Source organism: Barbatula barbatula, assembly GCF_947034865.1.
Source record: "Barbatula barbatula genome assembly, chromosome: 7".
In the NCBI taxonomy this organism is placed as follows: domain Eukaryota; kingdom Metazoa; phylum Chordata; class Actinopteri; order Cypriniformes; family Nemacheilidae; genus Barbatula; species Barbatula barbatula.
The window spans coordinates 11,380,624-11,398,901 of NC_136770.1; the positions used below are offsets into that span (position 1 = coordinate 11,380,624).

The 18,278-nt window shown below is 41.2% G+C and overlaps 1 protein-coding gene across 2 annotated transcripts; it reads right to left on the minus strand.

Moving 5' to 3' along the window:
* Positions 1 to 3,260: 3,260 nt before the first annotated feature.
* On the minus strand, positions 3,261 to 17,614 carry boka (BCL2 family apoptosis regulator BOK a). Of its 2 annotated transcripts, XM_079460029.1 has the most exons (5): positions 17,271 to 17,551; positions 16,967 to 17,186; positions 16,035 to 16,163; positions 6,632 to 6,795; positions 3,261 to 4,327 (listed from the first exon to the last, which is right to left on the minus strand). In XM_079460029.1, exons 2-5 carry the CDS (start codon positions 17,181 to 17,183, stop codon positions 4,202 to 4,204), a joined length of 636 nt encoding a protein of 211 aa, XP_079316155.1. In that variant the 5' UTR covers positions 17,184 to 17,186; positions 17,271 to 17,551; the 3' UTR covers positions 3,261 to 4,201. The 2 variants fall into 2 exon arrangements, with proteins under 2 accessions (XP_079316155.1, XP_079316154.1); XM_079460028.1 differs by having other exon boundaries at positions 16,967 to 17,614.
* Positions 17,615 to 18,278: the final 664 nt, after the last annotated feature.

An 18,278-nucleotide genomic window follows, 5' to 3' on the forward strand; every position in this document is an offset into this window, starting at 1 on the left:
AGTCATTATGTCAATCCAATTCCAATATATCATGTAACAGAAGCTCTTTCTCTGCCTTTTTATTAAAAAATCTTTAATGGAATCTATTCAGGGCTCTTGTGGGTTTTCTGTGGCCAAGCCCAGTGGGGCACATTAAGACACATGTATGTGGGCCCCGCATGGGCAAGCCCCCTGTGGGTTTTTCTGTGGGCAAGCCCACAGTGGGCCCACACGGGCATGTTTGCTGGGTGATTGGTTAACGCCGCACGAACTAGAACGTTCTGTCAGTGACGTCACGTGAGGTATCGGTCTTTGGAATCAGGGAATTTGTACGAGTACAGGAGCTTGGTATCGGGCACGATACTGGTATCGGTGCACTACATACCTCATGGAGCACCAACGTCTCACGATGTGTGGCATAGTTCCATGTTATGTAGATGTCAATAAAAAAGAATGCACTAAAAATAAAACAAATGCTTTAAAAACTTAAAGTGAGACCTCATATGGCAAACCCACTTGGAAATTTCTTGGAGGAGCTGGATGTGCTTCTTTCATCCTTCCCTGAGGATGGTACTCCCCTGGTGGTACTAGGTGACTTCAACATCCACATTGGAAAGCCACAGGCTGCTGACTTCGTCAACCTGACCGCATCATTTCTCCTCGAGCAGGTTTCCACATCAGCAACCCACAAGGAAACCATCTAGATCTGATCTTCACAAGGTACTGCTCCACTCATCACTCTCAGGTCACCCCGCTGCACACGTCTGATCACTTCTTCGTCACCCTCGACCTCGACCTCACTGCTCCGGATATCACAGATGTCTTACCGATGGTCACCTTCCGGCACAACCTGCGGTCTCTCCCTCCCTCCTGTTTTTCCTCTGCTGTCTTCTCTGCACTCCCCCCTCTGATGAGCTCTCTCTTTTGAATACAGACAATGCCACAGACACTCTGTGTTCCACGCTTTCATCCTGCTTGGACAACCTATGCTCTCTTGCATCTGGACCAGCCCGTCCATCCCCGTCGGCTCCCTGGTTATCGGATGTACTGCGTGAGCATCGCGCCAGCCACCGGTCAGCTGAGAGAAAATGCCGCAAGTCAAAAGACCCTGCAGACCTCTCTCTCTACCAATCTCTTCTCTCTTCTTTCTCTGTCGATGTCACCTCTGCAAAAACAGATTACTACCACTCGAGGATCTGCAACTCTCCGGACTCTCGAACGCTCTTCAAAACCTTCTCTGCTCTCCTCTGTCCGCCTGCTCCCGCACCTTCATCAGAGTTAACAGCTGCTGATTTTGCATCGTTCTTCGTAAAGAAACTACTGCCATCGGCAGCCAGTTCTCTACGCCACCATCTGTTGAACCCGCCCACATCCCTGACACGTGTGTGCTCCCCGCCTTTTCTACTCTGTCTGAAGCTGATGTCTCAAAGGTCATTGGCTCCAACCACCCTACCACCTGCCCACTGGATCCCATCCCCATCCATCTCCTCCAGGCCATCTCTCCAACGGTTGTGCCTGCTCTGACCCACATCATCAACTCTTCGCTCACCACTGGGACATTTCCCACAGCGTTCAAAGAGGCCCGCATCACACCGCTTCTAAAGAAACCCACCCTGGACCCTACACTGCTAGAAAACTACAGGCCTGTCTCCCTTCTTCCCTTCATCGCCAAAGCCCTGGAGCGAGTTGTGTTCAATCAGCTCTCCTCCTTTCTCATGCAAAACAACCTCCTGGACAGCAATCAGTCTGGGTTCAAGACCGGTCATTCCACAGAGACTGCACTGCTCTCAGTCATCGAAGCCCTGAGACTGGCAAAAGCATCATCCGTGTCATCCTACTGGATCTGTCTGCTGCCTTTGACACTGTCAATCATCACATCCTCCTGGCTTCTCTCAGTGCTATGGGTGTCTCTGGAATGGCGTTGCAATGGTTTGAGTCCTACCTCTCGGGTAGGTCATTCAGAGTATCCTGGAGAGATGAGGTCTCCGCGTCCCAACAGCTCAACACGGGGGTGCCACAGGGCTCAGTGCTTGGACCGCTACTCTTCTCCATTTACATGACATCCCTCGGCTCGGTCATTCAGAAGCATGGCTTCTCCTATCACTGCTATGCCGACGACACACAACTCTACTTGTCATTTCAACCGGACGATCCGACGGTCGCTGCTCGCATCGCGGCATGCCCGAGTGACATCTCGCTTTGGATGAAGGATCATCACCTGCAGCTAAACCTTGCAAAGACGGAACTGCTTGTGATCCTGGCCAACCCAAAGATTCACCACAACCTTGCCATTCAACTAGGCTCATCAACGATTACACCGTCCAGCACAACCAGAAACCTGGGAGTGGTAATCGATGATCGGCTTAACCTCACAAGTCATGTTGCCAGCACCACCCGGTCCTGTAGATTCATCCTCTACAACATTAGGAAAATTAGACCTTTCCTATCGGAGCACTCTACGTAAGTCCTAGTCCAGGCTCTTGTCCTGTCCAAACTGGATTATTGCAATGCGCTTCTGGCTGGACTTCCTGCTTGCACAATCAAACCTCTCCAGATGATCCAGAATGCGGCGGCAAGAGTGGTCTTCAATGAACCGAAGAGAGCGCATGTAACTCCGCTCTTCATCAGGTTACACTGGCTCCCTGTTGCCGCCCGCATAGAGTTCAAAGCTTTGCTCCTGGCCTACAAGACCAACACCGGATCTGCACCATCGCATCTCCACTCGCTAATGCAGATCTATGTTCCTGCCAGATCACTGCGGTCTGCAAAGGAACAACGACTAGTGGTACCGTCCCAAAAAGGAAAAAAGTCACTCTCCCGTACCTTCTCTGGATCTGTTCCACATTGGTGGAATGATCTACCTGCTGCTACAAGATCAGCAGACTCGGTTGCCATCTTTAAAAAACGCATCTCTTCCGTCAACACGTCGCTGATTGATTTTTCCTAATTCTCTTCCCTTTCCTCCTTTATAAAAAAAATTTAATAATAAATAAAATAAAAAATTACTAACCTTATTATTCTTAGCTTTGTATACTGTGCTAGGCTTTAATGGACTAGTTTGATGCACTTATGTATTTTGTTGCCTATGTTGTTATAATTGCTTCCAATGTTTCCTCATCTGTAAGTCGCTTTGGATAAAAGCGTCTGCTAAATGACTAAATGTAAATGTAAATATGGGCATTTGAACCACCAAATGTTAATATAGTAAAAACTAAATTTTTTCAGGGTTAAGGTTGACATTATCATTGAATTGCCCAAATAAAGGTCTTGTGTCGCTGCGACTCGTTAGAAGGCTGTGTCCTTTATTTACAATGTTTTTATTCAAGAACATCACAAACATACATACATACATAAAGGATCACAACATATTCAATGTTAAATTTGTAATACAAGCAAATATCCGACAAGGAAAGAAGAAAAAACAAGAAAAAAGGGGGGGGTTAAAAATCCTGTACAATCGTTTTGCTTTTTTATTTCTCATATCTTTCAGAGACTCAAAATAATACTGTATTCACAGCGCTTCACTTTTTCCACATTTTGTCATGTTACAGCCAAATCCAAATCCATGTTATCCAAAATGGATTCGATTCATTATGTTCCTAAAAATTGCCAATGTGAAAGAAGTTTGTTTGAAATCTTTGCAAATTATCAAAAATAAAAAAACGAAAAAAGCGCATGTGATAACGTCTTTCAGAGAGTTTGAAGTTTGCCCAGATTAAGAATAGGAAAGACACAGTACAACCGGACTGGTAGTTCTACGAGTCGTTTATATATGTTTCTCCTTAGTTAAACACACTCTTCACACAATGTTAACAGGGAAAGATAACACTCTGAAACGCGCTACAAATCAAATTAGACGTAAAGATAACAGTCAGCAGTAGAGCGGTCATCTCCCTCCTTTGCACGAGCATTCTCACTCTCACTCTCAATGCGCACGCGCTCACATGCAATAACAAACACCATAGAAGAAGTCATCTTAAAGGCTCATCAACATTCATGTCATGAACACTGCTAAACACTAGGTGGCCGTTACAATGTACATAAGTATTAGCCCTAGTATTTAGAACCATCTTGGATACTATACATTTCAATTGTAGAAACAGTGCAAACTTTGTGCAAATGTAAACAAGTCAAGAGCAACGAGAGGCTGAAGCAGTGAAAAGAAATGTCTTCTGCAAGTTTCTGGAGAGTCCAGCTGTCCGTCTTTAGTTAATCCTGCCCTTCATTTTTCCCTCAGCAGGTAAAACATCACAGCTTTGAGGTAGTGACCACAAGCACAGACCGCTGTCACAAACCAATGAGAACATAAACTGGGGTCTGTATTGATTACACACTTTGTGATGTCTGCCTGTAACAGAGCAAAGAAAACACATTACACATAAACCTTACTTAATAATGCAAAAAATATATTTTTTTAAATAATACACTGTAACACGTACTGTAGAGTTGTTGATCTAACAACCTTAAAAACAAAATGTTAGTGGTCTAAACAAATAAGATTTCAGTTTTGTTGAAGTGGCTTATGTAAAAACTTAAGATTGGCTTAGTTCACATCATTGTTACATTTCATGAAAACAGTTTTTTAGGCCAAAGCAAGGAAAGTTTGGTTTTTCACAGATAGTTTCTCAGCCTGGCTGTAATAAGTGTGTGAAAGGGAATTCGTCTCCAGTTATATTGTAACCTCGGTTCCCAGAGAAGTGTGACCAAGACATTGCAGAGCCTGAAGTCTTATTGGATAACAGCAGTAAAAAAACTGGCCAATTGTCACAAGACATCCGACAGTTTGAAAATACTGACAAACCCCTTACAGTATAAATAGATTTCATAGCGACAAAACCTCAGAATCTACGAGAGAATGCAGACTGCTCGGTTCGCCCGTTCCTAAAACCGCTACTGCTCATACAGTTGTGCAAATAATCTCTGGTTGGTAGGGCGAGCTTTAATTAAGTTAACGACTTTTACAACTGTTGCCAGTGTGTCACCAAGGTCTCTGGATAGTTTTTTACTGGCGAGTGCCTGGCAATGTATCATACAGTGGAAAAAGTATGTCCCGTTTCAACTCGTCTCCGTCCACATACTGTACATATAGACAATTCTGTCTTTAACAGTGTTGTTAGAAAGTGGGACAGATTTAACCTTTTCAGCTGCTTGCGGGCCACACTCTCATCTCTTTACTACCGGCCGCCTTTATCCCTCTAACCACACAACTCCCTCGGTCATACCCGCTACATAAGGGAACAATATTTTAAGTTAGGGTAATAAAGGCATAGTAACCAGATATAATTGGGGACTGTTTTTGTTCCACGAAGTTACAAGGTGAGAACAATAAATATACACACAATCTGATATCCTTGACTCTGAAACCTTTATTTAAAAATAACTTGCAATGTACCGCATAATTAACTAATTGTAACAATAATGTACCTTTACAGTAGGCTATCAGTAGGTAAAGGGGAACAATATGCACAGTTCAAGGAATAAAGGGGTATAAAAAATATATCTATACTTTAAATATTTTAATATTACGTGGTATGCATGACCTACAGTATGATAGACAACAATGGGAGAAAGTTAGCGTTAGCACGCGTTCCACATCCGTCTGTGCTGTCTGTGACTAGGATACATTTTTATTTGATTGATTTTAGGATTTTTGGTCGCCAAATAAATCATGCTAATTATTAATTATTCATTTTGATAAGTTTGAGTTTGTAAAATATGTGAAATCAATGTTGACCAAAGAATTAATTGATACAATATGTTAAATTCTCTGATATCTAAATAGAAGGTATGTGGCTTTATTAAGTGCAAATATTATGCAGAAACGGTTTTACCCTAGAATGAAAAGGTCTGTTATTACCTTATTTGGAAGGGTCATGAATATTAATGTCAGCTGTGCTCCGATTGGCTGTTTCGCTGTGCGGCTCACGCCACTAGCTCACACAGCAAACCGATCAGAACAGGCACGACCGAACAGGCACGATACAGATCAAATGCGTCTGACTTTATAACTGTGCAGCTCGCGCTGTTTAAAGAAGACGCTTAGCTTGCCCAGACCTGCCTGACTTTATAACTGTATGAAGAAGACCCGTGTCTGTGCAGCTCACTTTGTATAAAGAAAATCGCATGAGTTTACAACTGAGAAGCTTGCACTGTACAGATGACACACGCCTATCTTGATAACTGCCCAGCTCGCGCTGTATAAAGAAGATGTGTCTCTATGGTCAAAAATTAGTTTTTGCTCCTTACCATATTCAGAATTTCAGCTTCCAAAGCATATTGACAGGTGATAATATCAGTACCATGTGATGATCGAGAAATATGATTGAGAAAATGCAAGCTAATCAATTAACGTTGCCAGCACGATTTCAGCTGAACGTAACAGATCGTTAAGGTTTTTAAGGTAAGGTATTAAAGGTTAAAATATATAGGCTATAAATTAAATTTAACAGTTAGCTAACTTTAGGTAACTTCTTGAACGGCCTGTGAGTGACATCGTGTCTCGATGCAACAAGACAAAGACAATAAAACATTGTACATGAGGCATTTGTTGCATCCAACAGGAACACATGAATATAATAAATATATTGTCCACACGTCACACTGTAGGGGGGAACAGTCAGAGGATTTAAATTGAAATGAAAACATTTCTTACCCAGCCACCTCTCTTTTTTAACCAGGACACAAGGCTCTTGTGAACAAACTCGCCCATGCAGTCAACAATGAGGTGTACCATGGCTGGATGGCCATGCCGAACACAATCCACAGCTAGGGCTCCAGCCATTGCATAGAGGGACACAATCTTCCCCCATGTTACCCCTGTGAATATAGAAACAAAAATAGACACAGATAAAATCCATTGCAAGGTTTGCCCTTCTTCACACAGGAAACATTACACATGACTACCACAACAATGTCAAAGTGAGCATCTTGATTTATTAGAGCAAAATGTTTTGAATTAAAGGGATAAGTGTAATACAGAGTCCTGCACGCGGTTATCCTTCGGGTAAACCGCTAATATTTGATGTAACGGGTGGAATAATTATTCACATGTCATTGAGGGTTCAGAATAAAACAGGCGCGGGCGGAATATGGGTTCAGTAGCCAAGAAGACTATTTCGACTCAACACAGCTGAGGGAGCTGCTTTTACGCGGCCCTGTGCTTATTTGTGTTCGCTTCGAGCACTGTCTGAAGAGCTGGTATCTAATTGCAGCGCATTGTAGCCAATTGTGTTGTCTGCAACTGACGGACAGCAAGCACTTGAGTCAACTCTATGCTCTTATCACAACTTAAATATAAATGTAAGTGTATTGTGCTGCTACCGGCCCCTTTCCTGCATTACACTTCATTCAGCTTTGATGGCACCTTAGCTGTAAGCGTGTTGCAGATTCGGGAGAGACAACCAACAGTGATCCAATATTGTTAGCTAGTAGCTATTAGCTTAGGTTGTTAGATAGACATGTGGTGTTTAATGCAATTAATTGCAGAGAAAATAACAAAGTTGGACCATATGAAAAAATTTAATATGAAATAATAGATTTTTGTAACTTTGGTACATGCAAAAGGTTTTCATGCTTTTGTTACCCTCGTCTTCAGCAAAGAATCTTAACGTTTTATTCTATAGTACTATAGTAATTTAAGAACCATGTCACCAACACCTGTAAAATTTTTTTTTTTCATCTAAAATATATATCTAAAATATATATCTAAACAACGTCATATGCTGTCACCATCAGATGCAGATAATTTAATGCATTTATGACAACAAGATTAAATGAATGCACTGTAATGCACCATTAGTTGGTTTCCCTGCAGGCTTATTACAAAAACTTCAGCTGGTCCAAAATGCAGCAGCTTGAGTTTTTACACGTACAAAAAAGTATGAGCATATTAGCCCGGTTCTATCAACCTTGCACTGGCTACTTATAAAGCATCGCATTAACTTTAAAATCTTGCTTATTGCCTATAAAGCCCTACATGGTTGAGCTCCTCACTACTTGAGTGAACTTTTCTTGTATTACAGTCCTTCACGTGCACTGTGCTCCCAGGCGTCCGGTCAGTTGGTAATACCTAGAATTTCAAAATCAAGTTGCAGGTGGCAGATGCTTTTCCTATCTAGCACCTAAACTTGAGAACAGTCTTCCCCGCACTGTCCGGGAAGCAGACACACTGTCAGTTTAAATCTAGACTAAAGACGCATCTTTTTAATCTTGCATACACTACACTGTCATAATATATATATTCTGAAAGTTTAGGCTGCCCTAGTTAGATCGGAACCAGGAACACTTCCAATAACAACTGATGTATTTCAGTACTCTACTCTCAGCCAGTCTTGTCTCATTGTTCCAAGGTTATCAGAGAGAGCAGGACGCAGTCCATGCCAAGACCTGACAAAAGCTGAGATGATAGAGCTGGATAAAGAAGGACGCGGCAACTTGACACGTCTTCACTACAAAATTTTAGCTGCTATTAGATTATTCATTTATTTTGCCTTGTTATGCAAGCACTGTCGAGCTTGTACAGAGGCTGCAGCTTTTGCCAGAGGGGAACTGGAATCCCCTGGTTAGGCCTGGTTTCCCTCAGAGGTTGTTTTTCTCCTCCAATGGAGTTTTGGTTTCCTCGCCACCAGTTTGCCTGGTCAGGGGGGCCCTTAGAATTTAAAAGTTTTATTGAATTAACACTTCATATAGGAGTGTATAGCCTGTTTGATATTTGACCAGAGTTTCCCTCCCCTTATCTTGGGTGTGTGGTTCTTGGTGATGGCCCATGTGCGTGTCGGTCTGTGTGCGCGTTTGTGTGTGTGTGTGTTTGTGCATGTGGAGTGTTTTGTGTGTGGCTGAATCTGTGTGTCTGTCTGTTTTCTGTGTTTTCACTTTTTTGTTTTGTTTTGCATTACCTTATATTTTTTGCTTATAGTCAATATGTTTTCTTGTATAGCTGCTTTGTAACAATGAAAATTGTAAGAAGCGCAATATAAATAAAGTTGACTGACTTATGTTTTTTATGTTATAAAAAACAAAATTTTACAATATTTTTGTTTAATATATGTTAGGACAGAGGCTGGAGTCAGATGCGGGTATCAACACAGTTTTTATTCGGGCGAAAGAATGAGCAAGATGAAGCACGTCACACAGTTTCAGTAATTCATACAGACAAAAATGGGTACCCATCAAACCTTATCTAGGTTTGAGTGCTCAAGCAACGAGATTCCAAGGGTTGTTCAGACCGCAAGATAATAGCAGCGTAAGGTGACAAGAGTTCATGTAAAGTCTCAGCTGAAAGAGCTGAAAGAAAACTAGCCTCTCAAATGTGCCTGAGAGGGATAATCCACAGTCCGCAAACAAACCAATCCGAAGGAGGCTCGAGTCTTTCCGCAGCCAACCACGCACACAGTCGACTGGCGAAGGGGAGAAGATGCACTGTCTGAAATCTGGGAAAAGGAGCTCCAAAAACCGTGCAGAAAACAACAGCGCTGGAGTCTGGCCAAGGCAGGGGTTAAATTCCAAGACATGAGAAAATGTCTATACACGAGAGTAACTCCACAACAAGCGGGTGATAGCCGATGCTAGCGGGTAATATCCAAGACTAGAGAAGAAGTCCAAAACAAGAGAGTTAATGCCAATTAATTTCCAAGACACAAGAGTAATTTCCTAGACACGAGAGTAATTTCCTAGACACAAGAGTAATTTCCGAGACACGAGAGTAATTTCCAAGACACGAGAGTAATTTCCAAGAGCTAGGCTAACTGAAAGCCGTCTACGGCTATGCGGTCATTAACACAAGACACACTAACGATCTGACACTGAGTGAGGGAAAAGGTGAGGACTAAATAGTGGGTAAATTAACCGAAGAGTGGAAGCAGGTGTGCGTGATGAGTGAAAAAACACGAGGGCTGGGCAGACCCAGACTTCTAAAAAAAAATAAGTGGATGAGTAGCAATTTTTTATTACTGAACTCAGACAAAACTGAAGTGTTACTTATCGGACCGAAAACCGCCCTACGTAATAACCAAGAATACTGCTTAACTATTGATGGATGTTCCATAAAACCCTCATCTTCAGCTAAGAATCTTGGCTTTATATTCGATAGTACTCTGTCATTTGAAAACCAGGTCGCCAACACCTGTAAGATTGCATTTTTCCATCTTAAAAATATATCTAAATTACGTCATATGCTGTCACCATCAGATGCGGAGAAGCTTATTCATGCCTTTATGACATCAAGACTAGATTACTGTAATGCACTATTAGGTGGTTGCCCTGCAGGCCTATTACAAAAACTCCAACTGGTCCAAAATGCGGCAGCTCGAGTTCTTACACGTACAAAAAAGTATGAGCATATTAGCCCGGTTCTGTCAACCTTGCACTGGTTACCTATAAAGCATCGCATAAATTTTAAAATCTTGCTTATTACCTATAAAGCCTTGCATGGTTTAGCTCCTCACTACTTGAGAGAACTTCTTACGTATTATAGTCCATCACGTGCACTACGCTCTCAGGCGTCAGGTCAGTTGGTAATACCTAGAATTTCAAAATCAAGTGCAGGCGGCAGATCCTTTTCTTTATCTAGCGCCTAAACTTTGGAACAGTCTTCCCTGCAATATCCGGGAGGCGGACACACTCTGTCAGTTTAAATCTAGACTAAAGACGCATCTTTTTAATCTTGCATACACTACATTATCATAATATATGTATTTCAAAGATCTAGGCTGCACTAGTTAGATCAACCGGAACCAGGGACACTTCCAATAACAACTGATGCATTTGTTGCATCAAAGAGTGCAGAACAGTACTCTACTCTCAGCCAGTCTTGTCTCATTGTTCCAAGGTTACAAGAGCGGAGCGGGCAGGGCGCAATCCATTCCTAGACCTGACAAATGCTGGACGAAGGAAGTGACGTCCCTACAAAACTTCAGCCACTATTAGATTATTAATGATAATTTTAAATCTAATTTTTTTATTTTTGCCTTGTTGTGCAAGCACTGTTGAGCTTGTGCAGAGGCTGCAGTTTTTGCCAGAGGGGAACTGGAATCCCCTGGTTAGGCCTGGTTTCCCTCCGAGGTTTTTTTTCTCCTCCAATGGAGTTTTGGGTTCCTCGCCACCGTTTGCATACTGTTTTGCACTGTTTTGCCTGGCCGGGGGGGCTGCTAGAATTTGGTAGTCTTATTTAATTAACACTGCATATAGGAATTTATTGTGTGTCTGATATTTGACCTGTGTTTTGACTTCCATAACCTTTTATGTTTTACTTATAGTCATTTTTTCTTGTACAGCTGTTTTGTAACAATGAAAATTGTAAAAAGCGCTATATAAATAAAGCTGACTTGACTTGACTTGACTACGAGCACATGGTGAACTGTCAGCTCTCCCATGTGATCGACAAAAACACAAACAAACAAAACACCACACGTGAGGTTCAGACCCAAGCCCTGACAGTATAGGCTATTATTGGAGAGTTGCAGACTGCGGCTGAATTGGTTTGTTTGTATCACTGCACTTGCACTTTCTTTAATATTAGTATTCGTAGTATACATTGTTACTTATCACTGTCGTTGCTAACCTATCCTGATATCTCAATAACCCTGTGCTGGTTATTTACTTGAAGATCTTAAACCAAAATTGATAGTTAACTCAGTGCCGTTAGCATAGCATTAGCGAGCTAGCGGGCTTTCTGTTTACACTGTTGATTATCATCTAGCCTTCTAGTTGTCTTGTGTGCTTACTGTTTCTCTTTTAAGCTTATACACTAAGATTCATCGAGGAATCGAGGTCAAAACATCAATCAACCGTTCCGATTATAGTCTCAAACAGGTTTGCCCCATTCAGTGATACACTGACTGAGAAACCTGCTGAAAGTGACATAGTTATCGGTGATTCTATTGTTCGGAACGTTAAGATAGAGGCACCAGTCACCATAGTCAAATGTTTACCGGGAGCCAGAGTGCCTGACATCAAATCAAATTTAAATGTGCTTGCTAAGGCTAATCATAAATTCAGTATGATTGTTATTCACGTCAGCATAAATGATGTTCAACTACATCAATCGGAGATCACAAAAGATAATATTAAAGAGGTGTGTGAGCTCGCAAGCACTGTAATATTCTCTGGACGCAACATGCACAACATGCATATTCACAACATGCAATAATCCTTTCTCCCAATCCTTTCGTCAATGCGGCTGTGGTTTGGGTTGCTGTGTGTATGTCAAACAGGTAGGGTAGGGTAAGTAATAACATTAGTGCTGCTGTTGGGTGATGGGTTGGGTGTTCTTTTAAAGACTGCGGGTGTGGGGCGTGTGCAGGTTAACCAAATAGGACCAGTTCAGGACTGTATTATACATTTTAGGAGTCCACAGAATGCGTCTGTGAAGTTTCAGTTTAGTGAAAGTAACGCTACACAGGACAAACGTATTGCATGTTTACAAGCCATAAAGATTACTTTCTTTAAGTGAAAGTACTTACGATACTTTCTATAATGCTGGGGCCACACCAAAATATTTGTATAATCTTATAAGAGTTTTAAATGGTAAGAGACTGCAGAAAAAAAATCTAGATTTAATCATTTTGGTCCTATAATGTGTTGTGGGCTGTGATGTGACGAAGACAGCACAACACACACCAAAAGATTTTCAAACTGTGAACACATACAGGACATCCTGCAACTTCTCTCGAGACTTCAGAATGAGTTATTAATTATTGCACTGTAATCTTTGCTATTATACACTCACCTAAAGGATTATTAGGAACACCTGTTCAATTTCTCATTAATGCAATTATCTAATCAACCAATCACATGGCAGTTGCTTCAATACATTTAGGGGTGTGGTCGTGGTCAAGACAATCTCCTGAACTCCAAACTGAATGTCAGAACGGGAAAGAAAGGTGATTTAAGCAATTTTGAGCGTGGCATGGTTGTTGGTGCCAGACGGGCGGGTCTGAGTATTTCACAATCTGCTCAGTTACTGGGATTTTCACGCACAACCATTTCTAGGGTTTACAAAGAATGGTGTGAATAGGGAAAAACATTCAGTATGCGGCAGTCCTGTGGGCGAAAAATGCCTTGTTGATGCTAGAGGTGCTTGTTGAGTGCCAATAGGGCATCGTTTAAATGCCACGGCCTACCTGAGCATTGTTTCTGACTGTCTCTGTCATGATCCTGCCACTTAACCAAGAGAAACATGACATGATGCGGCAAAATCATGACAGAAGCCCCTCCTTAAGGAGCAGCATCCTGATGCTCCTCAAGGCACAAACAAGACAAGACAGACTGTGACACTGACAAAACCTAGGCAACATGATAATACAATAGACCAAAACGGGGAAGCACAAGATTCCAAGGGAAGGGGCACACAAGAGTCCAAAGGGAAGTCCAAACAGGGGGTGACACGTACACGGTAGCCGGCAGGACATGGGCAGGGTTGCCGGCATGATAGCCGGCAGAAACGAACGGGATAGCCCGGGTGGGAATGGCCGCATGCACCGGGCTGGAATGAATGCATGCACCGGGCTGGAATGCCCGGCTGGGGAACTGTTGCGGACGCAGGATTCCGGCGGTCTCGATCCTGGAAGGAAGTCCGGCGGCCTCAGTCCTGAGCGGGAACCTGGTGGTCTCGACCCAAGGAGGGAGTCCGGCGGCCCGACTCTGAAAGCGAGTACGGCGTTCTCAACACTGGAAGGGAGTCCGGCAGCCTCGACCGCTACCGCAACGATCCCTCTGTCTGCTGGGTCCTATGATGGCTGGTTCATTCAGTCATGATCACGGGGGGTGAGACACGGACAGAGGACCCAGGTGCAGACAGCGGGTATGGGGTTAACAGAAACTTTAATATAAATTACAAAACAAAGACCCACGAGGGGGTAACAGAACAGAACAGGGGAATATAATAACATGACAAGACAGGACTAAAACTAACTACACTTATCAAGACTTAAATAAACTCTTGACATGAACTACAAATAACTAAACTAACAAACACATGAACTCACCACACAACCACAATGAACCAGCACAAGACATGAAATAAGGGACCAAATCAAGAGGGGCACAGGTGTAGGGCATGAATCAATACCGAGGAAACGAGACGATGGGAACAGAGACGCGACTGACCACTAAATGATCCACTCATGATCCTGCCCCTAAACCAAGAGAAACATGACATGATGCGGCAGAATCATGACATGTTCTCTAAACATTCGATCTAAGGCTACTTTGGAGCTGTATATGGCTTTTTTGGAAAAAATGCACTAGTCAGAGAAAAACCTTGAAGGGAACTCATTCTTTATTCTATTGTATTAAAATTTGAAACGTAACTTTTTTTATACTTTTGGCTTTGGGATCAATGCATTTCTAGCAAGCGTGACATATATATATATATCAATAGTAATTCAATGAAAAAATTATTTTATTCTATTGTACCTTATCCTTTCTACTTTTAGTTATTTTTCTTTATTATAGCTATTATTAGCTCAGAGTGTCTTCTTTCAAATCACACCAAAATTCAAAGGGTTCTAGAAAACTAACCATTTGTGTGAGAATGTCCTTTTCATTGCGGGGACAGAGTTAGGGTCGCTTCAAGAGGCTATGTCATGATTCTGCTGCATCATGTCATGTTTCTCTTAGTATAGTGGCAGGATCATGACAGAACCTCATGTTTAATGTGGAGAGAGGCAATTATTGTCATGGCCTTCCATACACTCTCTCCGGTCTCGTCTCTGTTCCCATCCTCTCGTTACCGCGTTATTGATTAATGCCCTACACCTGTTCCCCTCTTGATTTGGTCCCTTATTTAATGCCCTTGTGCCTTGTGCTGGTTCATTGTGGTTTGTGTGGTGAGTTCCTGTGTTGTGTTAGTTTAGCCATGTGTAGTTTATGTCAAAGAATTAATTTAAGTTTTGTTTCAGTGTAGTTAGTCCTAGTCCTGTCATGTTATTGTATCCATGTTTTGTTATGTTACCCCCTCGTGGGTGTTTGTTTTATTATTTATGAAATATGTAAACTCCTTATTACCCGCTGTGTGCACCTGGGTCCTCTGTCCGTGTCTCACCACCCGAGTTCATGACAGGCTAGCCTACTATTTGCCTACTATAGCACTATTTGGCCCTTGTGAGAGTAACTCAGATCTTCTTGCTTGCCCATTTTTATACTTACTACACATACTGTTCATGTGTGTTTAATTTGCCCTAATATATCACATTTTTGATATTGTGCAATTGTACAAGATACAGTCACGTCACCCGTCAGCAGGGCCGTATGCAAGATTTTAGAGTTTGTCACAAAAAAAAATACTTTATGATCTACAAAAATTACCGAACAGCTGCAGAATTTTAGAATCACAAATCATGAACCTTGTATAAAGATTGTCAATTTAAAAATAATGAAAGTTTATTCTTCTTCTTAGCACCTCACAGTGGTTCACCTGCAAATAAAATGCACATGACTGCATTTTGAGGGCAGCCATATCATTACCTAATTTCTATGTTTTGCAGTGTATGCATGTATGAAGACTGTCAAAGCCAATTATCAATTCACTCTTAAATTGAATCCAGGGTTGCTCTATGCATTGATAGACTGATAAATTGTGTACCCCAAATGCACTTTCAAATACAAGGGGATAATATCACAAAACTTTACAACAATGTCGAAAAAAAAACTTTACCGTCAATGTTGAAAAAAGGCCATACTAAACGTTATATATGGGAGGGCAAATATGGTTTACTGCCATGTGATCTAAACTAAATCTCATGGGTTTACATAAAATATGAGCGATATATGCAGCAAAGGGAATGAGAGCTTTCATGGGGCCCTGACAATGTTTACTTTACAGAATAAAATAATTTATACTGTAGTGCCTTCCAGATTCTTGGAGTTTGACACTGTCTCTGTTTCTACATAAACGTCAGAATAGACACATTTTTACCCTTCTTAAAAACAGGAGAGACTGGTCCCAAAATGAATATTTTTTAGGAGAATTATTCATTGTGGTCTGTCCATCCGTTATTCTGCAATCTAGAACACAATAGGCAACTAAATGTATATCAAGAATAAGGATGTTTACCAACCTGTGGAGAAAATTTCTGCCGCGACAGCCAGAAAGGCATCAGAGACTATATTCTCAGAGGCAACTGTAATGTTGAGCTGCCGTGCTACATTGTGATATACATTTGGACGCAGGTATTCCAGCTCATCACCTAGGAGACAGTAGGAAAGACAGGGAGAGACAACATTATTTTCTATCTTTTTCCATTAATGGATGCTAATTTTGAGGTTCCTATTGAATGAAACCATGTTAGAGAATCCTAAACATCACATTCTGTACCGTATATACAATTTAAGACCTGCTATTATTATCATTATTTATGTTTAAACTACATTTTTAATTGCTTTTACATGGTAATATCAATAGCATTATTTATCAACAAATACGCTTTTTTCAAGTAAGTGAGATATCATCCACCTAAATTACCCGTTTTAAATTAAATGAAAGTTGTAAAGAAGGTTTGTCGCTTTCCGTAATTTCAGGACAATACATGGTAAATCTGCGTAAATGTGGGTGGGGAACCCTCAATCTTCCTTGTGATAATAATCAGCATGTTTACATGATTTGTCCATAAAAAGCAGCTCTCACCCAGTTGTGTCCAAATAAAGTTCTTGTTCTTTTCCTTTTTAGAAGAGGGAAACTGGTTCTTAAATGACATTAACCAAACAATAGCCCACTGGTGGATATTACATTTTAGACAGTGATTTCATCATGTGGAAGTGTACAAGGCTGACAGTGTAAAATTACTTTAAAAGCAATATGAAATAAAGCAATATGAAACATTTCAAGATACTTCACAACAAACTTACATGGTTCAAAAGGCAATGTATATTTGTCAGTATATGCAAATCAGATTAACATTGTAAATGTGTTTCAAAATATTACACAATCCTATTCTTTAATCTAAAATGTAATCAAATATATTTTAATGGCGAATACAAAGCAATGTCTTACCCAAACACAGCAGGACTGAAGATATATCAGACAGTGTTCCCCCCGATGATCCGTGCTCAGGTTTAGTCCACCCGATTCCAGCCCGGTGGAGTTTGGAGTGAATGTAATCCCTACACAACACTTTAGACTGAGACACAAGCTCCTTTTCCGTGGGAGAGCGATCAAACACTTCCATAACTTCGGCCGCAAATACAGAGGAGCGGCGCAACATCTCCATGCCCTCATAAGCAGAGATCATTACATCTACGATCAGCTGACAAAATCCAACTATATCACCGTTTATGGAATTGTTTTTCCCCCTTACCTTCTTTCCTCTGGGTTTCTTCAATGCAACGACCAAAATACAAAGTAATTCCACCAAATACCGGAACAGACGACAGACGAACAATGTGACGAAATCATAGAATCATTCAGATGTGTTATATCTCACCTTTTTTGTTAGTATATAGCTATGCCCCTTAAACATCAGATTGAACTGTTACAACAAGAGCGACATTGCTTGCTTAGGTCTGTTGTCAGACGGGTTCTGTACACAGGGCAGGCGCACTTGAGTTCTCCTTCTATGGAAACGTTTTCCGTTAAGGCGGAGATTAAATGATTATGGCTTTGACTGTCCTCCCCTCTCAGCAGAGCGTTCTTATCTAATACTCAGAGAGCAGATGATTTCGTATAATTCAAGCAACAAAAATTAGTTTAAGCGACCTATGTATATACACGTCCATCATGTCTTGCTTTTTATGCTGTATTGAAATATCACTCATGACACTAATGGATGAATTAACAAAGACAAGTACGCTAAATTACATTTCAGCACACATCTGTTTCTTTTCAGCGCGAATCAAGTCCCTATTTCAGTCACCAAATGATGCGTTTGATGACAAATTATGTTTATGTTAATAACTAAGGAAATCATGTTGTGCATGTTCGCTTAAGATGTTGGTTAAGTGTAAAATGTATTCGTTGTAGACCTAATGTCAAACAGCAAAAATATTAAATTTTAACCCCCCCACCCTTTGTAAGAGTTGAAGTCTTAACTGTTTCTGGTAAACAGTTTCGATTCATTGGAGCCACATACTGCCATAACAATGTTCTTAAAAACGTACTAAACCATTATACCCCAAAATCTATTTTGAGAAGAAATATGCAAAACATACTGTATCAGTTTTCTTTTAATGTTGAGAACTGTTTCAATAACAAAGAACAACAAAAAGCATATGGAAGCAAAACCAAAGGGACTAGAAATGAGACTGAAAATAACAAAATAGATAAAATGGTCAGTTCTGTCAAACACAGGAACACGATGAAGTTAATC